Source organism: Ornithorhynchus anatinus, chromosome 5 (assembly GCF_004115215.2).
Source record: "Ornithorhynchus anatinus isolate Pmale09 chromosome 5, mOrnAna1.pri.v4, whole genome shotgun sequence".
In the NCBI taxonomy this organism is placed as follows: Eukaryota; Metazoa; Chordata; class Mammalia; order Monotremata; family Ornithorhynchidae; genus Ornithorhynchus; species Ornithorhynchus anatinus.
The window spans coordinates 36,867,382-36,894,521 of record NC_041732.1 but is presented as its reverse complement, the minus strand read 5'-3'; the positions used below and the strand labels follow the sequence as shown (position 1 = coordinate 36,894,521).

At 43.9% G+C, this 27,140-nt stretch overlaps 1 protein-coding gene and 1 long non-coding RNA gene across 4 annotated transcripts in view; one reads left to right on the top strand and one right to left on the bottom strand.

Moving 5' to 3' along the window:
• Positions 1–532: 532 nt before the first annotated feature.
• Positions 533–27,140, bottom strand: part of KCNU1 (potassium calcium-activated channel subfamily U member 1) — a 109,384-nt gene continuing 82,776 nt past the window's right edge. The window contains exons 23-27 of one of the 2 annotated variants that reach the window (XM_007669860.4): positions 22,086–22,163; positions 17,256–17,395; positions 4,594–4,788; positions 2,399–2,511; positions 533–1,181 (exon numbers count right to left, since the gene is read on the bottom strand). In XM_007669860.4, the coding sequence (XP_007668050.1) occupies positions 650–1,181; positions 2,399–2,511; positions 4,594–4,788; positions 17,256–17,395; positions 22,086–22,163 (1,058 nt within the window). In that variant the 3' untranslated portion in view covers positions 533–649. The remainder of the gene's footprint in view (positions 1,182–2,398; positions 2,512–4,593; positions 4,789–17,255; positions 17,396–22,085; positions 22,164–27,140) is intronic. The other variant, XM_029066781.2, reaches the window with a different exon arrangement.
• LOC114812286 overlaps positions 899–27,140 on the top strand; it is a 477,687-nt gene continuing 451,445 nt past the window's right edge. For both annotated transcript variants that reach the window (XR_005660006.1, XR_003759949.2), the window contains exon 1: positions 899–965. This is a non-coding gene — a long non-coding RNA (uncharacterized LOC114812286). The remainder of the gene's footprint in view (positions 966–27,140) is intronic.

Below are 27,140 nucleotides of genomic sequence, written 5' to 3'. Positions count from 1 at the left end.
GTGTCCCATTCTTGTCTCTTTCCCCTTCAATCTCTTGCTCATATGTCCTCCCACTTAGTACCCCTTCCCATTCCAAATCTGCCAGACCATAGCTACCCCCATCTCTGAAACTTGTTCAAAAGCCTGCCTCCTCCAAGAAGCCATCCCCAATTAATTTTTCATCTCCCTACCTCAGCACTTTTGCCCCACTTATGCACACATAAGATTGTCAGAGCACTTCTATACATATTCAAAGCTAATAATACTAATCCACATATTCATCTTTTCATTCCCTCCTTCCCCCTAACTTTAATACAACTCATGTTGTACTCCCCCAAGAGCTTAGTACAGTGCTCTGCACGTTATGTACTCAAAAAATACCATTCATTTATTATTTCATGTCTGTCTCAGCATTTAGGGTAGGAATCGTGTCTTGCTACTTTATTATACTCTCCCAAGCACTTAGTACATTGCTCTGTACACATTATATACCCCAGTAACAGTGAGTGATATAGGAGAATATTGAGTTTGAATAGGATGGCAAAACAGGCAATGTAGGCACACAGTTTAATTTACAGCTTCCCAAACTCAGGAAACAGATAGCATAGAACTCTCATTCCAGAGCCCTCAAGATCACCTTTATTTTGAAAGTAATATCTAGTTAAGTGATTTAGACTATGGTTTTGTCCTTCAACTGTGTTTTAGGTGCTGATTTTGGAGATGTAGGGATTTGTTCATTGCCACCTGGAATGCTTTTTTTGGTTTCTTTATAGCATGACATTGAAAACTCCTGGTCCTTAGAACTGGTTTCTTCCATGTTTGGTGCAGTTGTTACTGATAAAGTTATAGATTTGACATCATCAATATCCTCTTCATTTACAGTTCGAAGGTTCTGACTCTGGTACGTTGAAAAAGGATCCTTGGCTTCTTTCCCACTCTGCCTCAACACTGAAGGAATTGACATGAAGGATTTCCTGCCAGAAGAGGTAGGGGTCTTCGACTTTCTTTTTGGAGCTGTCAACTCAGGGGCTATTGAGGAATATTTGCTAGTTAACGGACTCCCTGGCTGGCATAGCGAGTCCGGTCGGTGAGAGGGATCATAAGTCGTTTTGGTGTAATGTGCAATGCTGAGTGGAATGGCACAAAAGAGGAGGTCAGTGGCAAGCAGTTGGAAATCATTAGGAGGCCGAGAAATCACAAACCTGCAAAAAAACAAGACCCAGAGTTGATTTCATACAGTGGAAATGGGCTTGCGCCAAGGAAAGAAATCATATGGACTTCTATGGTGGCTGATGGGAGTAAGAAAATCTTTTTTAACCCTGAAAGTCATTAGCAAGCTGTACTGATTAGCATTTCCAGGAATCCCCAAGGTTTGGAATGAAAAAAATTACAAAAACATATTCACTCATCTTTTTTTTTCTTAATTTTCCAGTCCAAACTTGGGTGAGGTTTCCAGTGCTGACAGGGCTTCCTATAAACTGGGTTTTCCTGAGGTGCATTTGAGGGTCCTCTCTGGGTCACCCTGAACTGGAGAAAATGCCTTCAGTGCTTGGGACTGGACTTCATGATTCCTCTAATCCCTGAGTTGTCCAAAATAGACTCCAATTAAGGTCACCCTACTTGGCCAACTGCACCATTTTAGAGATGGCAACCCAAATTTTGAACTGCCTCCTCTGGGAATAGGAAGAAATTCTAGGCTAAATATTTTCCAGGAAAAAAAAAATGTCTTACTGTCTGATACATATTTCCCAGGGGAGGACATTGCTATCAGGTTGCATCATCAGGGTACTTGACTGAGCACCTGACTGTCTCTCTTCTGATGAAACAACCTCCTCTCCAATGAGAACTTATAGATGTTGGTTAGGAAGGAATCTCAGCTCAGGAGCAGCCCAACTGAGGAGGGCTGGCAGAGCCCATCATGGACCCTCAGACAGAACCTGACTTGGGCTCAGGTACATTTTAAATAAAGGAGAGACTTTCCATTTTGTACCTCACTGTGTCCTAACAAGGGTCACTAACTCTTACATCTAGCATGGTGTAGTGGATAGAGCATGAGCTTGGGGGTTAGAAGGTCATGAGTTCTAATTCCGGCTCTGCCACTTGACTGCTGTGTGGCCCGAGGCAAATCACTTCACTTCTATGGGCCTCGGTTACCTCATCTGTAAAATGGGGATGGATATTGTGAGCCCCACGTGGGACAGGGACTCTGTCCAACCTGACTTCCTTGTAGCCACCCAGTGCTTAGAAAACATATAGTAACTGCTTAACAAATACTACTATTATTTCTATTACCACAATCCCCCCCACCATGATTTTCCAAATGCCAGCTTTTAGGTTGACATTTTCTGGCAAAAAGTAGATTTCATCTCTCCTTGTGTGACTACTGGGGTCCCTGACCCTTTTAAAACAGCATACTCCCCTTTTCTGTAGAGGATTGCAGTCTGCATTGTCTATCAGGCGGAAGAGCCCGAGACAGAGGATTCCAAATGTATCCAGGGCACTGCAGAACAGTTGTCCGAAGGTTTCACATTCCTAGGCAGGAAAGAAAAAAAGGTCCAGCTAAGCATTTTGGTCCAGTGGAACTTTGGACCATCTGAAGGCTGTGTCCTCTAATTTCCATGGTGACAGGTACAAGTGGCTTGGTTATTAATTCATTTAATGGTTGGTTTGGAACCATTTTTGGTCATCTTATATCCTGCCTCTTTCAAGAACCCTTGTGCAAGCCATTGTGGCTTTTACCACCAGGAATTAGACCAAAGCTAAAGCCATCAACAAGTTGGGAAATTTTGTTTTCAAAGTACTTAATGAATGTCTGCAAGGGAGCCAAGTCTTTACCCCAAAACCTGTTAAACCAAAATCCTAGTTGGCTCTTTGAGGTTGAATGAGAGAGACAATGAATATTCACCCTCCTACCCCCCAAGCCTGCTAAATTAGCCCAAGTAGCCACCAGCATCAAAGGAGCAGAATGCTTCTTTCAATTGCCTAGTCTGCAGAATGCCTGGTGATTTAGAGATTGAAGCAAAAGTCATGGAACATGCCAGGGGAGGGGAGAAAATGGGATAAATGTCTCCTGATACCACAGAAAGTTTCAAGCTGGTCTTTTCCCTGATAACAGTAGCTTCAGGGCAACCATAACAGTTCAATCTTCAAAGCCAGAATCAAGAGCTGGGCTGATGGAGAATTTTGCTTTCACTTTAGGGCTCCAATCCCCCAAAAGTACAGGGGTTTACATTGGCCCAAAATGCAAAATGAGACACAAGAGGAAGGAAGGGGAAATTTTGCCCAATAAAATATACCCAGTGATATATATATATAAAATATACCTACCTCCGTCCTTCCTTCCCCAGCAAAATCTAACCTCAACACAGGTGATGGGGAGGTGGGGGGGGGGGCGGTTGTGAAACAGCTACGAGTAAGGGAATGAATGCCTCTCGGGACTGTGCCATCAGTGGGAAAGGTTTTTGACCGAAGAACCACTTAGGGCATCCTGTGTGTTGAACAAGCTCAGTAGGAATCCTGAAAACATCTAACATGGGGAGCGAGGACCACAATGACTACTGTCCCCTGGCGACTGCTTGCTAGTCTATGACAGAGTAGCAGAATTTTCCTGTGGTCACTTGGGTCGTAAATAGGCTTTGAAGGGAAAACTCTCATGTGTGTATTGTAATGTATTGTGCCTCCATTTGTCTCCTCTCTTGTTGCACCCATTGCCCAAGCAGGGCAAAGTCTGGCAGGGAAAATAGTACGAGTGGCACTGTGCAAACCACTAGCATTGTAATTTAATTCCTCCATGCAGGTGCTTAGTCCTGAAATCTTCATTATTCATCTGGGGAGACTTTGCTTACTTAGCCAAGCTGTAATAATTTAATATGTCTCAGCTCTTACTGAATAAAGGCAGAACACAGAGGCAGTTGTGGCATTCTCCCTGAATAAGCCCTCATTTCCTCTTCTCCCACTCCCTTTTGTGTAACCCTTGCATTTGGGTTTGTATCTTTTCCTTATTCACCCTTTCCTCAGCCCCACAGCATTTATGTCCATATCCATAACTTAGTTATATTTATGTTTGTCTTCCCCTCTAGACTCTAAACTCACTGTGGGCAGGGATCGGGTCTACCTACTCTTTTTTATTATACTCTTCCAAGTGCTTAGTACAGTGCTCTGCACACAGCAAGCTCTCAAAAAATATGATTGATTGATTGATTAGGTGGAGCTACCATGTCCTTTAAAACCAAAGCAATAAGGATTGCCCGGACAGGACTGCTGAGTTTTCACCCCGGTCTGTTCTAATGCTGTTCTTAAGGCTTCCCTTGCAAATAACTTTCACTGGGCTGAAAGTCTGCAATGACTGGTTTCTCCTGTTTGCCTTTCCCAACTCTACACTTCCTGGGCTTGTGAAGGTAAGATCTGTTTTCCCACTGAATTCCATAAAACAAATTGATGGGAACTGAGTGAGGAACAGGAAAATATGAACTTTGTTTTATAAATTCCATCCTATTTGCTTATCCATCCTAAGCTTATGGCCACTGTTGCAATAGGCCAAGTAGAGTCATCTCTATTACACCAGAACATCAAGGCTGGGTAAAAGCAGGAAATAAGGTAAAAGGAAATACTTACAGCAAGGTCCAATAAGAGTGAATGGCTCAAAGACAGGAGTTCCAGCTTACACCGTGCTCTCCCAGTCAAGAATAACACTTCATTGTCATTTTGGTCTTTGTGCTTGTCTTTTTCCCATTGCAAATCCAGCTGTGCACTCCTCCCTCCAGTCACCAGCATCTGGAGTAACTCCAAGATGTGGTAGTTATAGTAGGCCTAGAAAACAAAGCACAGACCTCAAGAATGGGTCAAAAGGGCCAATAATGAAAATATTGAGATTAGAAGTAGTAAAGACACAGTTTTTCCAAACCCACCTAATGGGCAGTGTTTCTTCACATGATTTCCCAGGGTTGGGTCTATACTGATTTGAAGAGGATTCCAGGAACAGGACTTACAAAATTTTCCCTAAACATGTAGTGGAGGGGACTGAATTACTGTTTGGGTCCAGTAGCCTATTGAACAAATGGACATTGCAACAACCCTCTGAAGTGAGTTCCAGGCGTCTTCTAGATGTGGCTGGCTCCCTTCCAGTCTGGTGGCTCTCCTTTAACTGTCAAAATAGGGGTTCTACAAGGCTCAGAAGTTGGCCAAAAGAGCCACAGGTTTCTAGGATCTCTGTGTCAATTCAGATCCACTAGAGTTCTATGCCCTGTTAACCACTCCATGTCTCTATCTTCAGTGTGGTTCTAACTCTCTCCCTGCTCACTACCATCATTTTATGGGTCATCCCTCATCCATGTCCCCACTGCAAGAAATCCCCAAACTTCCACCTGATGACTTCAACTGATTTCTTGCCTGTCCCCCAGCCGGCTGTTAGTCTCTAGTTCTCCCTCTCTTTGGTACCATCAATGGGTGCTGGGTTGCTACCTCCTGTCCTGGAGACGCTGGTTCCTCACTTGCCGGGAAAGCTGCCCATAAACACGGCTTCTGCTCTTCTTCTTCCTACCTGCCTGTCTGCACACTAAAGCCAAGATGCCGCTTGATCAATAGATGATTAATGGCATTTAATGAGGGTGTATTAGGTGTAGCACTCTACACTAAGCACTTGGGAAGGCACATTATAATAGAGTTGGTAGACACATATCCTTGGGAGACAAATATTAAAATAGAGATAGGGGAACTAGAGTAAAAGGATATTTACATATGTGCTAGGGGGTTGGGGTGGGTATCAAAGTGCGTAAGGGGTATATAGCTAAGTGTATAGTCGACATGGAGGGGAGGGAGGATGGGGGAATTAAGGGCTTAGTCAGGGAAGGTCTCTTTAAGGAGATGCAATTTTTAGGAAGGCTTTGAAGGTGGAAAAGAGTTTTGGAGTGTTGGGTATGAAGTGGGAGGGAGTTCCAGGCCCAAGGAGGGACACGAACAAAAGCTCCATGGTGAGATAGATGAGATTAAGGCACAGAGAGTAGGTTGGTTTTATAGGAGTGGTTTTGCGGGTTGTGTTGTAGTAGGTGATCTCTGAGGTAGGTAATGTAGGAGGGAGAGAACTGCCTGAGTGCCCTTCAGCCTACAGCAAGAGGTTTGTTGGTGCAGAAGTGGATGGGCAGCCATTGGAGATCTTTGAGAAGTGGGGAAATATAGACTGGTTCTTCACAAAATGATCCAGGCAGCTTCCTGATTTGCTTCCTTTCTTTCAACCCATGAAGATATAGTGATAGTCTTACTGGTATTATAGGATGTATTACAGTTATCATTTGATTTCCCATGTGCTGTTTATCCAAATGATTATTCAAGAACCCAGTGTCTTCTCACTTCAACCAACAACTCCACCAGACTTTGGATGGGATCCAGGAAAAGAGGTGAACTTTTAAATTGGACAATTTCTCTACTTTCCAAGGTTGAAATTTATAGTTAAAATGAACTTTGAGTATGGATGCTTATTAGCAGTAGTATTGTGTTTACTGAGAACCCAACTAGTGCTCCATACTATATTAAGTTTAAATATTAAAGTTCCCTGCCAACAGAAGTTTATAATCTACTGGATCCCTGTTATTTCTGTCCCCACAGCTGAAATGAGAGAATTGAGTTTGCTTTCTATTCATAATAGCACAGAACCCTGAAGATGGAAGAGATGGGATTGCATTCTCCAAAGTGCTTAGTGCAATGCTCTGCACACAGTAAACACTCAGTAAATACCATTGTTTGAGATCTCAAGATGTCACCTAGATACTTCCTTGCCTTCAGGCAGGAGGGTAACTAATCAATTTTCAAAATCCAGTTAACTAGGAAGACTTCCAAGGAAACCTGAGGACCTTTAGTGAAAGGTTAAATCTGGCCGGACATGTAAACCTCAGGGCTTTAATAATGTTGGTATTTGTTAAGCGTTTACTGTGTGCCAAGCACTGTTCTAAGCGCTGGGGTAGACATAGGGGAATCAGGTTGTCCCACATGGGGCTCACAGTCTTAATCCCCATTTTACAGATGAGGGAACTGAGGCACAGAGAAGTTAAGTGACTTGCCCACAGTCACACAGCCGACAAGTGGCAGAGCTGGGATTCGAACTCATGAGCCCTGACTCCAAAGCCCATGCTCTTTCCACTGAGCCACGCTGCTTCTCCGACCTATGTTTCTTCAAATCTTTTTCTCATTTTCTCCTGGGATTTGACAACCCCCTCTCTGTACCTGGTCAGCTCAACTGCAATGGCACTTAGCCTGAGAGACTGTCACCACAATTTGATTTTACACATGGGAAGAGAAATCCAAAAGGCTTGGGAGAGGGAAATTTTCTAGTAGCAGGAAAGCAGACATTGATTAGGAGACTGATTAGTTTTAGGTGACTACCACATCAGCCTTCTCACTGATCTTCTTACTTCCCCTCTCCAGTCCACATTTCATTCTGCTGCTCAGATCATTTCTCCAAAATCCCATTATACACATCTCTCCACTCCTCAAACCTACCCTGGCTGCCCAAGAAGTGTCTGCATCCTTGACTTTATGGTACCTCAGCTCTCTCCATCCTCTCTATCCACTGTCATCTTCCACTTTACCCAGGTCACACACTTTGTTCCTTTCATGTTAACTTACTCCCTAAGCCTCATTTTGGCAAAGACACAGGTTTACTGTGTGGAAGATGGCAATAGCAAAGCACTTCTGTATTTTTACCAGGAAAACTCTATGGATACACTCCCAGAATGATTGCAGATGGAGAGCGGAGTGTTCTGGGAGACATGTGTCCATGTTATCGCTATAGGTCAGAAATGACTCAATCACATGGGACAAAACAAAAAGCCTCATTTTTGGCTCTCTTTTTTTTAATGTTCATGTTAAATGCTCATTATGTGCCAGGCACTGTACTAAGTGCTGGGGTAGATACAAGCTAATCCTTTTGGACACAGACAATGTCCCACATAGGACTCACAGACTTTACATTTTACAGATGAGGTAACTGAGGCACAGAGAATGAAGTGACTTGCCCAAGGTCACACACAAGACAGGTGCCAGAGCAGGGATTAGAACCCAACTCTTGCCCTTGCTCTATCAACTAGATCACACTGCTTCTCCCACCAACAATCCAGTGATCCTCTCCTGCCTGGAAATCACTCTTACTTCAACTCTGACAGATCACATCCCTTCCTATCTTTAAAGCCCTTCTGAATAAAATCTCTTCCATGAGGTCTTCCTCAATTTCTATTCACCCCAGGTTACAGTACCCATTCATTCAATAGTATTTGAGTGCTTACTATGTGCAGAGCACTGTACTAAGCGCTTGGGATGAACAAGTCGGCAACAGATAAAGATAGTCCCTGCCGTTTGACGGGCTTACAGTCTAATCGGGGGAGACAGACAGACAAGAACAATGGCAATAAATAGAGTCAAGGGGAAGAACATCTCGTAAAAACAATGGCAACTAAATAGAATCAAGGCGATGTACAATTCATTAACAAAATAAATAGGGTAACGAAAATGTATACAGTTGAACGGACGAGTACAGTGCTGTGGGGATGGGAAGGGAGAGGTGGAGGAGCAGAGGGAAAAGGGGCCAACTGACAGTCCAGCATTTCTGCCAACCAACTACTTAAGTGCTCAGAAACTCCTATTGTACTTATGGCAATATCTTATATACCTGTTCCCAGAGAAGTAGCTCAGGTATATAGCTCCTTGTCATTCTTCTTCCTGTCTGCAAATCATTTTAGTGTTTTGTCTCCATAGCTAGAGTTTCTAAAGGATGGCAATCGTGTCTACTTAGCCTCTTATGCTTTCTCAAGTGCATAATAATAATAATAGTGTTATTTGTTAAGCATTTACTATATATTGAACCCTATATTGTGCACTGGGGTAGATACAATACTACTGGGTTAGGCACAATCCTGTCCCAGTGGGGCTCACTGTCTCAGTAGGAGGGAGAGCAGATATTGAATTCCCATTTGCAGATGAGGAAACTGAGGCCCAGAAAATAATTAAAAGACTTGTCTAATGTCATATGGCAGACAAGTGAGTGAGCTGGGATCAAAACCCATGTCTTTTGACTCCCAGGCTCCTGCTCTTTCACACCAGGCCAAGCTGCTTCCATTGCTCTGCACACACTGCTCAATAAATAATATTGTTTGATTATTTGGAAAAAAACACCTAAGTATGATGACTTAAGAAACAAAAGCCAAAATGCTGTGAAAACTTCCTCAAGGGAAATCTCATTAACCTAGAAACAGTTGCTAGCTAAAATAATCGGCAGAATAGTTTAATCATTTATTTGCTGATCCTCACTTAATCAGGGAGAATAAATCATAGGAGAGTTGGAGGAAAGGGACCTTGAGTTAGCCAGTGAGGTAAGGTAATTTCATATGGTATAAATCAGAGGCAGAAAAATGAGATTTTTGGAATGTGGGCCTGGAAAATCTGAAACCTGAAACAGAATGCTACAAGTTGCTAATGACACTGCAAGTCCAGAGAGCAGCCCTCTAGAAGTAGGGTATGGTGGAACCCCAAAAGGTCTCTTTGGCTTTCAGGAGTGTATTAAAAAAAACAAAACACAATCTGGTGGTAGCAGTGAAATCAGGAAGTGAGTCTCTGGGCTATCAGTTGTGGTCTTCTAAATTCTGTTTCTGTCCTTTAAAGGGAAAAATTTGAGGGACATCAGGGACATCTCTCTTTCTTCCCATGACCTTGGGAATTTTTATTTTATTTTATATTTTTTTATGTGTTTACTGTGTACCAGACACTATACTAAGAGGTGGGGTAGTTACAAGCTAATCAAGTTGGACACAATCCATGTCCCATATGGAGCTCACAGTCTTAATCCCCGTTTTACAGATAAACTAACTGAGGCACAGAGAAGATAAGTGACTTGGCCAAGGATCACACAGCAGACAAGTGGCAGACATGGGATTAGATAGAGCATATGCTCTATCATCAAGGTCACATTGGTTCTCTTTTCTTGGCTGGAGGATCTGGGGTGACCTGTACAGGCCCTAGTTGTTGGAGACTGCTCAATATATCCTATTATTACATCACCTTTATTATTTAAATTATTCCATCACTCTTTGTCAAATTTCTCAGGCCATTAGGCCACTGAGTCCCTCAACCATGTTCTTTCTCCTCTCCTTGTTCATCCTTTGTAAATGATATGCACAGATGCAGTTGGGGATGCTGACATGAACACCCTGGTTCCTAACCCCAAGGCCCAACGGCCTGAATCAGAACAGCTTTCAGGAATTGGATCAGTTCCTCTCCCCTAAATCCTTTGCTCAAGGCATCTCATGAAAGATCCCATGTCCAACTTTTATTTTCTCCTTTCTTCTGCCTCAATCCTGAAGCAGCCTCCTGGAATCTGCCCCCTGCAGATTTTGGAGCAAAAACCAGATGAATAGAGTTATTAAATCCAGGCCGAGCTGCAATCCTCTTAAGAACATATGACCACGTTGTCGGGTGATTGGACATAATACTGTTACAGTAATACTTAGCCTTTGAAAGTAAGGGTGGATAGTCCAAGGTTATCCAGGAAGACTGTGACTCTGGGGAAATTTGTGCTTTACATATTTAACGGTGCTGGATTTAGCTCCTTAACATAGCGTTTCTTCACTTTGGACATCAAAAGCATTCTGTTCAGGGAGAAATAATGGGATTTTCATGTCACCCTGATTCTGGGCTTTCCTCCCTACTTACTGTTAGCAGGCCGCTAATGTGTTGCTGTATCTTTATTTCAACTGGAGAGCTACAGTTGAAGTAAGGCGGGACTTTTCAATTTGCAGAAGATTTCCAAGCTGTCCCCAAATGCCCTGCAGCCTGGTCCCTTGGCTCCAGAAGGAATTCAGAGGCAGACTGTAGTTCTTGGACTAACTGGGTAAGCCTTCCTTCACTAAGGAACTCAACTGAGAACTTCTGCATGCTTATTCATTCATTCATTCAATAGTATTTATTGAGCGCTTACTATGTGCAGAGCACTGTACTAAGCGCTTGGGATGAACAAGTCGGCAACAGATAGAGACAGTCCCTGCCATTTGACGGGCTTACAGTCTAATCGGGGGAGACGGACAGACAAGAACAATGGCACTAAACAGCGTCAAGGGGAAGAACATCTCGTAAAAACAATGGCAACTAAATAGAATCAAGGCGATGTACAATTCATTAACAAAATAAATAGGGTAACGAAAATATATACAGTTGAGCGGACGGGTACAGTGCTGTGGGGATGGGAAGGGAGAGGTGGAGGAGCAGAGGGAAAAGGGGAAAATGAGGCTTTAGCTGCGGAGAGGTAAAGGGGGGATGCAGAGGGAGTAGAGGGGGAAGAGGAGCTCAGTCTGGGAACGCCTCTTGGAGGAGGTGATTTTTAAGTAAGGTTTTGAAGAGGGAAAGAGAATCAGTTTGGCGGAGGTGAGGAGGGAGGGCGTTCCGGGACCGCGGGAGGACGTGACCCAGGGGTCGACGGCGGGATAGGCGAGACCGAGGGACGGCGAGGAGGTGGGCGGCAGAGGAGCGGAGCGTGCGGGGTGGGCGGTAGAAAGAGAGAAGGGAGGAGAGGTAGGAAGGGGCAAGGTGATGGAGAGCCTTGAAGCCTAGAGTGAGGAGTTTTTGTTTGGAGCGGAGGTCGATAGGCAACCACTGGAGTTGTTTAAGAAGGGGAGTGACATGCCCAGATCGTTTCTGCAGGAAGATGAGCCGGGCAGCGGAGTGAAGAATAGACCGGAGCGGGGCGAGAGAGGAGGAAGGGAGGTCAGAGAGAAGGCTGACACAGTAGTCTAGCCGGGATATAACGAGAGCCCGTAATAGTAAGGTAGCCGTTTGGGTGGAGAGGAAAGGGCGGATCTTGGCGATATTGTAGAGTCCATGCTTAGGGACTGGAGGCACATCTGTGTAGTGCCAAGCCTCTGGAAGTTTCTGGTAGTACTGAAAATAATATTAGTAATGATGGTATTTGTTAAGCTCTTTCTAGGAATCAAGCACTGTTCTAAGCACTGGGGTAGATACAAGCTAATCTGGTTGGACACAGTCCCTTTCCCACATGGGGCTCACAGTATTAATCCCCATTTTCCACATGAGGTAACTGAGGCTCAGAGAAGTGAAGTGACCTGCCCAAGGTCACACAGCAGATAAGTGACAGACCTGGGATTAAAACCCAGGTCCTTCTAAATCCCAGTTTGGTGCTCTTTCTACTAGGCCACATCTCTTGGGTGAGTTCTGGTCAAAGGTTTTGAGCCTTTGGGATGCTTCAGGGTGGCCAAGAGCTGATCCAGCTGAGGTTGAGAGGGCTCAGGTCACCCCCCAACTACCCTCTTACTAAACAGTAAGGGCAAGAGGAAGGGAAGTGGCCACTATCTACATCTTCTTTGTTTAGGTTTTATCTCTCAAGTGCTTAGAAGAGTGTTCTGCACACAGTAAGGTCTCAATAAATATGATTGACTGACTGATCTCTTGCTGTGCTTGACCATAGGTTAGAATGGACATAGCTTCTGAGACTCCTCTGGAACTGGCTTGAAGCAGTTTAGGGGCCTCTCCCGCATCCCCAGGATTCTGCACCCCTCTTGGACCCTTGGACAGAACTTCAAGGGCTGTACAGGTCCCCCTCAGCCACTTAGGCAGAATTGGAAGTTTTGTCTAGTCCATCTTATGTCCCCTGTCCTTCTCTTGTGGCTCACGGTGACTTTCCTGTGGCCATCCCAAGACACCTTATCCTTGGGGCTCAGGAGGGCTGAGAGCATCACTGGACAGTCAAGTCCCAAGCTTTGGGTAACTTGAACTCGCATCTCTGCCATTAACGATTGTGGGACTGAGCTCTTGCAAATTCCTGATTTAAATGGGGAACAAATTGTTCATTCATTCATTCATTCATTCAATAGTATTTATTGAGCGCTTACTATGTGCAGAGCACTGTACTAAGCGCTTGGGATGAACAAGACGGCAACAGATAGAGACAGTCCCTGCCGTTTGACGGGCTTACAGTCTAATCGGGGGAGACGGACAGACAAGAACAATGGCACTAAACAGCGTCAAGGGGAAGAACATCTCGTAAAAACAATGGCAACTAAACAGAATCAAGGCGATGTACAATTCATTAACAAAATAAATAGGGTAACGAAAATATATACAGTTGAGCGGACGAGTACAGTGCTGTGGGGATGGGAAGGGAGAGGTGGAGGAGCAGAGGGAAAAGGGGAAAATGAGGCTTTAGCTGCGGAGAGGTAAAGGGGGGATGGCAGAGGGAGTAGAGGGGGAAGAGGAGCTCAGTCTGGGAACGCCTCTTGGAGGAGGTGATTTTTAAGTAAGGTTTTGAAGAGGGAAAGAGAATCAGTTTGGCGGAGGTGAGGAGGGAGGGCGTTCCGGGACCGCGGGAGGACGTGACCCAGGGGTCGACGGCGGGATAGGCGAGACCGAGGGACGGCGAGGAGGTGGGCAGCAGAGGAGCGGAGCGTGCGGGGTGGGCGGTAGAAAGAGAGAAGGAGGAGAGGTAGGAAGGGGCAAGGTGATGGAGAGCCTTGAAGCCTAGAGTGAGGAGTTTTTGTTTGGAGCGGAGGTCGATAGGCAACCACTGGAGTTGTTTAAGAAGGGGAGTGACATGCCCAGATCGTTTCTGCAGGAAGATGAGCCAGGCAGCGGAGTGAAGAATAGACTGGAGCGGCGCGAGAGAGGAGGAAGGGAGGTCAGAGAGAAGGCTGACACAGTAGTCTAGCCGGGATATAACGAGAGCCTTGTGCCTTCAGAGGGTGGGAACACATGAAACAAGGATTTTCATTGTGCAGAGACCAAGAGAGGACCTTAGATTTTGCAGCAAGGGGTGGGAAAATATCATTCCTAGGGGGAACCAGGCATTAACTTTCTTGTCCAACACTAACCCCACCTCCAACTTCCACAGGGTAATTGTTCTGGATGACACCACATCTGTTTTCAGCTTTGCCATTCTGTCAGTGGCAGGATATAGGGAACCACATCTTTTGGCTTTGATTGTGAACCTTCAGGCCAAATTAAAGGTAAAAATAAACTAGCCAGAAATGCTAAACAAAGCCTGGGAAGCATTAGCTCAGATAAATAGCAGTTTGGAGGTTATTGAGGAAAATCAAACTTAGATGGCCAATCAGTGGTATTTATCGAATGGTTACTGTGTGAAAAGCACTGTACTAAGCACTTGGCTGGGTACAGTAGATTTGGAAGACCTGATCCCTGCCCTCGAGGAGTTTAGATATAGTGGAGATCTTACAATGAGGTAATAAAACTAGTAACAGAAGAGGAGATCAGAAGAGGCAGATGCCTTTAGTCTCTGGTTGATGAGGCTAAATGATTATCCTGGGGCAAAGGTGTAAACAACGAGGATTGTCACAGATGAGAGTCCCCTCCCACCTTTCTCATTTTTCAGGCCGAGTTCTTATTCTTGAGTGGATATAATGAGCAGGAATTAGGAAATAGTATGTTGGGGGGGTCAAAGGTGTTTCTTTTCTTTAATGGTGTTTAAGTATTTAGTATATGTCTGACACTGTACTAAGAGCTGGGGTAGATTAAAGATAGGTTGGGAACAGTCCCTGTCTCATATGGGGCTCACAGTCTTAACCCCATTTTACAGATGAGGTAATTGGGGCACAGAAAAGTTAAATGACTTGCCCAAGGTCACAAAACAAACAAGTGGAAGAGCTGGGATTATCTTGTTGTGGGCAGGGAATGTGTCTGTTTATTGTTATATTGTGCTCTCCCAAGTGCTTAGTACAGTCCTCTACACACAGTAAAGGCTCAGTAAATATGACTGAAAGAAGTATGACTTAACCCCACAGTAGGTGCTTAAGTCCTTGCAGTGCCTGCTGCTCTGGAGGATTTTGTGGATGAGCTATATTAGCATTAGTAGCAGCCTTGACTGAATAGTCCACTTTGTATGATGCAATGTTTTGGCCCAAGTAATATAAAAGGCATCATCTCTGCCCTGGAGAGTGCCCTGGAGTTAACTGCATAGCCAGAAGCCTCAGCCCCAGACTGGGGCCCAGAGCTTTGCTAGCCAAGACTTGCTTCTGTTCCTGTACATTTTTTCTGGGCTACAGATTGGGCTGCCTATTTTCCTCCCTTCTTTCCTCCCTTTTCTCCGGGGGGATGGCTGAAAGGGGCAGGAGTGGAGACTGTGCAAAGCTAGACTCTGGAACCGAGCTAGTCTCTGGAACCCCAATCTCTGCTTCACTCTGATGCTGAAGAAGCCACATAGGAAGAGGACAGAAGGAAGAAAAATCAGTGCCCTTCCAAGGTACAAAATCAGTTTTGCTTCTGGGCAGTGTTTTCAAATATGGCTGCAAACACTACCTGGGGCTTCTCACCTGAAAGAGGGTGGAAAGGGTGGGGGAGGAGGGAAGACTAGGGAAAGACTCACTTTGTACTCCATGGTCAAATGATCAAATGATCTGTGCCCCTTCTACATTTCTTTTTTGGTTTTGTCCTCTGGCCTTGCCCTTCCCATCTCTCTGTCATAGAGCTAAAGGTATCCCAGTACGGTTATTTCCTGTTTGTGCAGGCTAATGTTGTCTAATTTAAGGCTCTTCAGCTGTAGAAGTGCAGAGCTGCATGGCAAACATTTCTGGATTGAACTGGGATCTTAAGTCCAGCTAAAATTTTATCCTGGCAGACAAGTCAGGCTACCTCTCAAGTTACCTTCTGCCTGACACACATAGTCATTAATTACAGGCAGGTTGATTGACATATCAGTGACAAGCAGGACTATAATACTTTCCCGAACAGCAAAGCCTCCTCGGGAAAGTAACTGGACTTGACTCTCTCCCATTTCTCTCCAACTTCAGCTAAGTCTGGCTGCTTATCCCTTTAGGAGATTTACAGGGTGTTTATTCGTTTCATTTCAAGCTTCCACCAAAGCAATATTTCATTATCTTGCGAGTGCAGTTTAGATTGGTCTGACCTGGCTGAAGCTCAGAAAGAAGGACAAATGGCAAAGATAAGGGAAAAAGATGCTCAGCTCTGAAGCCCCCAGATAGTTACAAACTGAGGGGCTAGAATGTATCCTCTCTGCCCAAAATATCCCATGTCACATTGAGATTGGGGGGACAGTTGTCACCAGATAGGATGGCACCTTCAACTCAAAGAAGCTAGTTCTCTGATGTAAGGAGTCAAGCTAAGGAAGAGTGCTTCCCTGTGGTAAGGGAAATAAATGACCCATGAAAGTCCTCATTAATGCAGATATTAGGAAAGGAACAAGTCATCAATCTCTGAAGCTGTTCAAAGAGCATCTCAAACAATGAAGATATTGCAGAATTTATTATTGGTGGCCATGGGCCAATCAGGAAATCACTATGAGGAAGCAATCCCACAGTGATCCCACTTTGTCCTCTCAAGCCCAACCTGTGTACAGTTTTACAGAGCTCAGCTGAAGCCAAAAGTTGCAAACTTGCCTTTTCATGAGTTAGCCAATGAGTTTAAGAAATAGTTTGTGAATTCCTTTTTACTTGCTGTCAGGTTTGTCTAGAATTTGGAAGAACTTGCTCAGTGCCCAAAGCCTGGTTCATCATCAAGTAGGCCACATGGGCCAGGAGAGTATATGCAAAAACAGGATAAGTGAGGGTGCTTTTGTCCAACCTTGCAAATCATTTACCTAAATCATTTTGGTCCACAAACTGCACGGCCTCTGTTTATGTTTATCAATGCTGGCAACCTTTCTGGCTTTCTCCACATCCTGCTGTGTTCCCCATATGACCAGGGAAGAAGAAGCAAGCATATGTTTATAGCAGACACAATTAGCATCTCCCTCCTGCTCAACAGAGTCTCAGGAAATCCCAACAAAACAAGCAATTGAAAAGAGAAATAGACTATATTACATTTCTCTTTGACCCACTTTCTGATTTCATTTAGGCCCACTCTGATTTCTCTCAGACCCTGGAGATGAGGACAAGTTCCTAATTCTATGACATATTTTGCTCAGGTGTTATGAGTTTCAGGAAGCCAAACTCACTACCACATTGGTGGATCTCCTTGGGAAGAAATGGGGACATGCGACTCTGGAATTTTCCAGCAACCAATTTAGGCCTTTAAGACAAAAATGAAAAAAAGCAGGAACTCAGTCCTCAAACAGCCTTCTTAGAAGAACAGAACTTCCTTGTGAATATGCTTCAGAGAGCTACGGCTATGGGGGGAATTCACAAGGAATAGAATAAGGATGTACTTTGTTAGCTCAGGGCCCCTAAAGACCCATATCCCCTTATGTTTAACCTCTGCCCACCCACCTTCCACCTCAGTAGAAAACTTGTATGAGAAGTTTGGTCTTCAATGATACTTACTGTGGCCATCAGTGAGTCAAAAAAACTATCTGAAAAGACCGAGCCAGTAGAGAAGGAGATGCTCAAATGCAAGTTTGCTCCTGGGATTCCTGAATGCATGCCACCAAGCTGTTCAATAAAGTGGACATTGGCAGGATTTTCTGTAAGGGAAAGACAAACAGGAACCACAGAGTATATAGGTGATAGAGACTGCCATCTCCAAACCAAAGGCACACAACCTAAGTCTCCACACCCTTAACTCCACCCTTACCACAAAAACCAACGTCCTTGCCCCCCGTCCTTCCATTTATCTCACACCACTGATTTGTAGTCCTGGATGACAACCATAGTACGCATCCTCTCCTCATGCACTGATGGTGGAAATCCAGACACCAGGCCAATCTCATCCATCTTAAATTTATACTCACTAGCTATTAGTCACCCCACTGCCTACCAGTGATATTTCTCGTCCCTTTTGGTCTCCCATATGCACACCAACTATTTCTGATGACTCTTTCAATCCCCAGTGACTTCGCCTCCCAAACTCTTATCTCTGATGACCTTGTCATCTACTGCATTGACAAAACAATCTAGTTGGTGCAAACTCCACAAAATCTCTCCACTTCCCCAGCTCCTCTTACCCCTATTAATTCTCTCATCCGTCTCAGTCATCTCTCAAGAGGACATCTGTCTGCTTTTAAAATCTACCTCGGCGGCACCATATTTTTGCACCTTATTAACACACTGGAGCCCATTTGTATTCCTTCTCTCCCTGCCTTTTTTGACCACTCACTCTCCACAGATTCATTCCTCTCCACTTTCAAACAAGCCTATATCTCTCCTATCTTAAAAAAAACCCTCTGTTAACCCTGCCCTATCATTCAGCTATCACCTCATCTCCCTCCTACTATTCCTATCCTATCCAGAGAAGCAGCATGTCATAGTGGAAAAAGCAGAACCTGAGCAGCAGAACCTAGGCTCTAATCCCAGCTCAACCACTTATCTGCTGTGTGACCTTGGGCAAATCACTTTCCTTCTCTGTGCTTCAGTTACCTCATCTGTAGAAGGGTGATTTGATTTTCTTCTCGCCAACTTAGATTGTGAGCTCCATGTGGGACTGGGAATGTGTCTAATCTTTCATTCATTCATTCATTCATTCAATCATATTTATTGAGCACTTACTGTGTGCAGAGCACTGTACTAAGTGCTTGGGAGAGTACAATACAACAATAAGAAGACACATTCCCTGTCCACAATGAGTTTACAGTCCAGAGGGAGTTTATAGTCTGATTATATATATATATATATCCCATTGCTTGGTAGAGTTCCTGGCAGATAGTAAGCACTTAAGTACAACTGAAAACCACCACGACCACCACCAACAAAAAACACTCCTTTGAAAGATTTTTACCCTTCTTCTCTACTCCAACTATCTCCCCAACCTCCATCAGTCTGGCATAAGCTCCCTCTGCTCCACTGAAACTCTTCTCTCCAAGATCACCAATGACGTCCTCCTTTCCAAATCTCACCTAATTCTGCTTGCCCTCAACAACTAGAGATCAGTTAATCAATCAATCATATTTATTCAGTGCTTACTGTGTGCAGGGCACTGTACTAAGTGCTTGGGAGAATATGATATAACTATATAACAGAGTTGGTAAAACATTCCCATCTCACAATGAGCTTAGAGTCTAGAGGGGGAGACAGACATCAATATAAATAATGAATTACTGATTTGTACATAGATGTCAGGCTGGGATGGGGGGGGTGTCAGTGAATAAAGGGAGCAAATAAGAGTGACACTGAAGGGAGTGGAGGGAAAAGGAAATGAGGGCTTATTCAGGGAAGGTCTCTTTTAGGAGATGTATCTTTAATAAACCTTTGAATGTGGAGAGAGTAATTGTCTGTTGAATATGAAGAGGGAGGGTGTCCCAGGCCAGGAGCAAGACATGGGAAAGAAGTTGGTTGCAAGATAGATGAGATCGAGGTACAGTGAGTAGGTTGGCATTAGAAGAGTAAAGTGTGTGGGATGGGTTGTGGTAGAAGAGTAAAGTGGTGAGGTAGGAGTGGGCGAGGTGATTGAGCTCCTTTAAGCTGATGGTAAGGAGTTTTCTGTTTGATGTGGAGTTGGAAGGGCAACCACTGGAGGTATTGGAGGAGATGGGAAACAAGGACTGAACATCTTTGTAGACAAATGACCCAGGCAGCAGAGAGAAGTATGAACTGAAGTGGGGAGGGACAGGAGGCAGGGATGTCCGTAAGGAGGCTGTTACAGTAATCTAAGTGGGATAGGATAAATTCTTCAATTAAAGTGGTAGCAGTTTGGCTGGAGAGGAAAGGGGTATTTGAGAGAGGAGCCCTTTCTCCTGTAAATACTGTCTGATCTTGGTTTTTCTGAAAATGTCCTCTCCTGATTTTCCTCCTACCTCTGCCTTCCAACCCTACCTATGGGGGTTTTCCAAAACACAGTTCTCGGTTCCCTTCTATTATCCCTTTACATCCACTTGCTTGCTCATCTATGCCCAGTACTTTGACGAACACCTCTGTGCTTATGAGTCCCAAATATACCTCACTAACCTCAACTTCTGCACCCTTTTGGAATTATGCATTTCACCCAACACCAGGACCTTTCTTCTTGGATGTCCCACTGATGCCTCAAACGTAACAAAACCAAAACATAACTCATCTTCCATCCCAAATCCCCTTTTCCCCCTGACTTTCCTGTGACTATTGACAAAACCACTGTCTTCCCCTTATAAGCCCACAATTTTGACTGAACAGATGGATTGAAAGAGAAATGAGTGAAGGATAATGACAATCATCAAATTGCTAGCTCTATGTACACAACATATTCAGAATCCACCCCCTCCTCTCCATCCACATTGCTCTTACTGACCCAAGTATATATTATACCTAGTTCAACTACTGCATCAGCCTTTTCGCTGACCTTTCTGCCTCAGCCCTGCTGCTAATCTCATTTTTCCAAGACGTTGCTATGCATACATCTACCCATTCCTCAAAAACCTCCAACAGTTGCTCATCCTTCCCTAAATGAAACATAAGGACCTGATCATTGATCTTAAGGAACTCAATCATCTCTTTCCCTTCTGCTCACCTCAATCGTCTCCCACTGCAGCTCTGATGTCCCCATCCCAACATTTATGTACTATTTTAAAACTCTTTTGCTTTTGAGCCTAATGAGGGATAAGGCCTGGTTCAACCCGACCCTCTTGAATCTACCCCAGTGTTTATTACAATACTTGGCACATAGTAAGCACTTAATACCATAATTATTATTTCCCTCTACCTGAAATTCATTTTAGTGTCAATCTTCCCAGCTAGAGTGATGGCAAGGATTGATATTAACCGTACTGTACTCCTCCAAACACTTAATACAGTGCTCTGCTCAGTCTAAGTGCTCAGTAAATACCATGGATTGTTTTATATCTGGCAGAAGACCCAAGGCACAGTCACGTCCACTGACTGACTCCTGTTTTCCAGAATTGGAGAGGATAGGTGTTTTGTCCTGCTGCCAGATGCTCTACCTCAGAGAGCAGCCCCCTTTTTGCCTACCTCTCACTGAAAGAGACAACCATAGGTTCTAAACAAGTTTATCCACCTCCTCTCCCTTTCATCCACCCCTTGCTGTGTCACCAGTAGCCTCTCTCTAGTTCTCCTGCCACAACTGGCTGTTCGCTTAAGGTCTGGGATACTGCCTGTGTACTAATTCCTGCAACTAATCATATAAGCATCATTGCAAACCTACCACACTCCAGCATCAGACAGACAAATGAATGAGCCTGGTTTATGACACATCATCCTAATGTGATGAACAATCTGCTGCTAGGATGTCTTAAACGCAAATAAGCATTTCAGTCCCCTGAGAAGACACATCATGAATGGATGCCCTCCCTCTACAAGAAAACTGCTTTTTTTTCTTTACCAATCAGCATACATTACAACATATTCTCAATTAACATCTTTACTGTATATATCTCTATATCTATATACCTATCTATATTCAACCAGGGAGTTGACTGAAACACACTGGAGATGAGAACTGAATGTAGCATGAGAGCAACCTACAACCCATTGCTATGCTATGCTGCACCCTAAATGAAGATCACTAATAAAGATTTCAGTCTCAATAGCCCATAGTACACATGAATGTGTAAATCCCCAAATTTTCAGGGTCCATGGTGACTTGCATGTCTTGACACCTGCTGACGTATCTCCTAAAATTCACTGAGCACTCATTATTTCATAAAAGAAGGGGATCACCTAAAAATACTAACACTGATGATGATGATAATTGTTAAGCACTTACCGTGTACCAGATGCTCTTCTAAGCACTGGGGTGCATACAAGCAAATTGAGTTGGACAAGTCCCTGTCCCATGTGGGGCTCACAGACTCAATCCTCATTTTACAGATGAGGTAACTGAGGCCCAGAGAAGTGAAGTGTCTTGCCCAAGGTCACACAGCAGACAGGTGGTGGAGCTGAGATTAGAACCCATGACCTTCTGACTCCCGGGCCCATGCTCTTTCCACTAGGCCATGCTGCTTCTCATTTTTGGCCCAAGTATCAGAACATCCTGCAGTTCATTGCTAGATTGATTTACAGAGCCTTCCTCAGGATGGATTTATTATGGTGTACTGTGCATAGTCACTTGATACACCACATCACTCCTTTCACAAGGTGCCAGTTCCAATTTAGACCTCAATTTTCTCTAGGGTGGTCCTGTAGTGGTGTTCCTGTCCTGTCCCACCCTGTCCTAACAAGAGCCCAAATGCGTCATTAAGGAAGCACACAGATTCCTCCTGTGAAATTTGTTCTCAAACAACAACTTACTCAGCTCTGTTAGGATGGGGATCCTTTTATAACCTTGCTCTGATGGATGATAGGATGGATTATGTCTGCCAGTCGCATCTGCAGGAACAGGCATTAATAAAAAGGGGAGAAGAGGTAAATGCAGGAACAATGCTATGCAGACTCGATAAGAATGGAAAAGCACTCCATGTACCTTTGTACTTTCTCTTAATAATGTTTCTGTCATGCCCAAATCCCAAATTGTTTCCTATATTTAGAAAATTTTGTCTCTGATTTTTTTTTTTTTTGTGAGATGCATTTTATTCAGTCAGTGTTTCAGAGGAATAAAAAGGAAAGGCTCTCCTGGGAGTTGCTTATTGACATCATAACTAAAATATAATTACTCTCGGTGGGGCGGTAGTGCCAGTTCAGAATGGTGTTGTCAGGCAGCAGCCCCCACTAAGTCAATTTGCACAGATAATTTTTACTTCATGGTAGTGGTAAATAAAAGGCCAGGACACAGAGACAAAGGGGGCTAAACATGGACCCCACCTGTGACTTTAGAACACTAACCAGAAGCGTGGACATCCATTTGACTGTCCTCTGCTGGAAAGTCATGAGATGTGTTCCCTGGCACCATTGCTCTGGCATCCATCTTGGAACTGGGACTTCAGATAAGGTGGTTATTTGTTCAGTTTTATACTCAATAGCCCAGTTTTCAGTTGATCTGACCCCTGGCCAGAAAAGATTCAGTACTGGACACCTTTATGTACAATTTTTTTTTGTCAGTGTCAAAACACCCCTTTCCTTAGCTTCTGCCACCAAATTATGTGATTTTGAAGCAGTGGCTATATTCAGAAGAACCTTAGAGGGGAGCTCTATGGCTCTGAAACAATTGAGGGCATCATGGTACTCTGCAGAAATTCGCTAAGTTATGGTAGAATCAGTCAGACCTCCGCAAAACTGACACCTGGATGACACAATAACGATGATGATGATGAGGATAATAATAACAATAACATTCATTAAAAACTTACTATGTCCTAAGCACTGGCTAATCCCTGTAGTAGAAACAGGACAATCATGTTGGACACAGTACCTGGTTGGACACAGTACCTCTTCTACATCAGGCTCACAATCTGAGAGAACAGGTATTTTTTCCTCATTTGTACAAATGAGGAAACTGAGGCACAGATAATTTAAGTGACTTGCCCAAGGACACAGAGCAGGCAAGGGGCAGAATTGGGATTAGAACCCTGGGCTTCTGACTCCCAGGCCCATGCTCTTTCCACTGGTCCCATCATGCTGCAAGGTGACATAACACATGTTAATGTACTGTGCATCTGGAGGTTCTGCCTTTAGAATATTGTGGGTAGCTTCCCAACTGCAGATAGTTGGGAAAAACTTCAGTGGTTGCCCATCAACCTTCTGCATCGAACAAAAACTCCTCACCATTGACTTTAAAGCACTGCACCACCTTGCCCCCTCCTATCTTACCTCACTTCTCTCCTTCTACAACCCAGCACACATGCTTCACTCCTCTAGTGCTAACCTTCTCGCTGTGCCTTACTCTCACTTGTCTTGCCACTGACCCTTAGCCCACATCCCACCTCTGTTCTGGAATGCCCTTCCTCCTCAATTCAACAACTGCTCCCCCCACCTTCAAAGCCTACTGAAGCCACATCTCCTCCAAGAGGTCTGGGAAGACTTAGTTCCACTTTTCCTCAACTCCCACTTCCTTCTGTGTCGGCCTGACTTGCTCCCTTTGCTTTTCCCCTCTCTGAGCTGCAGAGCACTTATGTACATATCTGTAATTTTATTTTATTTATTCATATTGCTGTCTCCCCATTTTAGACTGTAAGGTTGTTGTGGGCAGGGAATGTGACTGTTTGTTGTTGTAATGTACTCTCTCAAGCGCTTAGTACAGTGCTGTACATACAGTAAGTGCTCAATAAATATGAATGAATCAATGAATAGGTAGCTTGAATTGGTAGCTCTTCCCCTCTGATCCTTTCCTCTTCTCTCAAAAACAGCGTGGCTCACTGGAAAGAGCAAGGGTTTAGGAGTCAGAGGTCATGGGTTCTAATCCAGACTCTGCCAACTGTCAGCTGTGTGACTTTGGGCAAGTCACTTGACTTCTCGGTGCCTCAGTTACCTCATCTATAAAATGGGGATTAAACTGTGAGCCTCATATGGGACAACCTGATTACCCTATATTTACCCCAGCGCTTAGAACAGTGCTCGGCACATAGTAAGCACTTAAATGCCAACATTATTAAAAAGAATTAGTCCCTCTTGCACCTGGCCAACTTGCTCCTTCAAGGAACTATACTCTGAGCCGCCAAAGGGAGGACTGGAGTCTAGGCATGAAACCTAGTTCAAGGATTCCCATATTTAATTATTGAATCAGACTAAAATTTCCTTTTCAGGTCATTCTGGTTGGGCAACTCTCTGTTCTGCACCCTGTAGCCAACATTGTCTTATTAGAAATGATCTCTGATAGAGTCCTGGAAATTATGGGATTTGGGGGCAAATTTTCCAGTTTTTCCTATTTGTAGCTGTAGCTCAGAATTTCTCCACTATTCTTGCCTGGTAGAATGTGGACATTTTTACTGCTTCTCTCTAGTCAAAAAAGACTTGACCTGGAGACAAGGACAGAAAGAAGACTGCAGTGGGGAAGGTTTCAAGATGAATATTTGTCTCTTTTAGGCTACCTTGATGCCCCAAACCAATCTGAGGAACCCAAGCCTCTAAAAAGGACAGTAATATGTTGAAATATCCTTAAGTGCTATGATGACAGCTTTAAACATCTGCTTGTGATGCCAGCTGAAGGATAAAAAAATAAATTACTGCCTTTATTCTACCTTTTCATGTTCAGTACTGATTAATTTGAATATGTCAGATCATAGCCTGGATACATTTTCCTTATGTCAATATTTTTGCTACCAAATAGTACACAGTACCATACCTGAAATCTTACAGGCTGGCAGGCTGCTATTACAAAAGATTGCTTAATTGTAGATTACTACTGTACATTTAAATTTCAGTAGCATATTAAGTTGTCAGACTTAATTACCGTTATATGTTTAGATTATGCCACAGATTATTTAGTTCAGTACCTAGGTTTGCCAACCTGTTCCCTTTGTGACATGACAGGGCAGTAATTAGAACATTACTGAAAAACCTTAAAGTTTCCCTGGAAAAAAAAAATCCATGAAGCCTGGGGTTGTTAGTGACCCTGGGGCAGTGAATGTGGGGCCGATAGTCTTTATGTCATTCCCTTTCTTCCTCTTTCCACTGGTTTCATTCAAAAATCAGTGTTGATAGCAGATCGTTTAGGAAGATCCTGAGAACCTGGGGAAAAGCTATCACTTGGGGATGAGGCGTGTATGCATGTGTGTGTGTGTGTGTGTGTGTGTGAATGCGTGGCCATTTAGTCCAGTGTCGCATCTTCAGCAGTGGCTTTTCCTGATTGTTCAGAGGAAAGTTAGAAAATCAAAACCAAACAACCCTAACATAAATCAACTAATTGATTTAGCTAGGCTCAAGATAATTTTTTTCCAGCTCTTCCTTCTACCTTAAAAATCTTATGATTTTGCCATTCACTTTCAAAGTTACAATCTAACGCTTAACTATTGAGACTGGAGCATCTCAGCTATTTAGTCCAGTGGAATAAGCACTGCTCTGGGAATTAGGAGACCAGTGCCTAATCCCAGTTCTTTCTAATGGACCTATGCCATCAGTGGTGGGGGCTTCTGACCAAGGAACTGGGAGTTCGGCCTGCCCATAAGAAATGATAATGACAATAATTATGGTACTTGTTAGGTGCTTACTAAATGCCAAGAATGGTTCTAAGCACTGGGATAGATACAAGGTAATCAGGTTAGACACAGTTCCCGTCCCACATGGGGCTCACACTTTTAATCCCCATTTTACAGATGAGGTAACTGAGGTCCAGAGAAATGAAGTGACTTCCCCAAGGACAAATAAAAGACATATGGCAAAGCCGGGACTAGTATCCAGGTCCTTCTGACTCCCAGACCTATGCTCTATCCTGGAAAATAGCTGAATAATGTGTATCGTGGAACCTGGTGGCATCAAGACAACCACCTGCAGAGGTCTAGTGCCAGGGCACAGCATTAGCACTATGCTGTGGTCACTTGGGCGATAAATGGTTACTGCATGAGCTTAATCCTACAATCAATCATATTTGTTGAGTCTGGGTTCCCAATCTTGAATTCTTAGTACCTAGGTTCGTCAGTTCTCCATGTTGGGAGAGTTCTGTCATTAAGTTTGGAGTGGGAATTTACTCAACAGAAGTCTTGTTCTCATGTTGAGATTCTCTGGCTAGACAGGGCAAGCCACAACTTTCCCAAGCCTCAGTTTCTCTATCTAATAAGTGGATGTGAGAATACTCTCAGAATAGTCTGCACAGCTTCAATGATAGATGTTCTTAGAGTACTCCATGATACAGGAGGAAAGCACTTAGATGAGAAACCCATCTTAGAATTACTGTTAAGGGACTTTGCATTTTAATAGCATCCTTCACCCATACTAGAGGTAGGAGAGGAAACAGATGTTTTTATAGGCAGGATGAATCACCAAGCAGTTTTAATGGCTGGCTGATCGTCCTGCCAGGATAGCCTAGCCTTATTTTGTGAAAGCATTTTCATTTATTTATTGATGATAATGCCTTTAAAGTGAATGCTACTTCCCTGTCCACAAAAAAAAAAGCCAAAAAAAAAAAAGCCCCGTAAATCTGAGAAGTGGCCTTAATTGTGAGGCTAAGGAATTATTAGGCCAGCTTCGGTGTCACTTTATAGATCTACGACTCACTCAGCAGAGTTAAGCTTGGGCAGCCTTATTGCTCCTTTTCATAGCACTTTGATATTGGCAAAGTGCTTTGTTATTAGGGATTTGTCACAGAGCGGCTGAGTCAAGGGTAAAATGTTGACTTTGTAGACAGAGCACAGAGACACCAAGTTCCTTGTCCAGGATCAACCAGGCAGGGGTCAGAGGCTAGGACTCTCCAGAATCTTGCTGGGGCCTCATTGCCCTATCTCAAGACTTGGCTTTCCACGTTCAACCCCGCCCCCA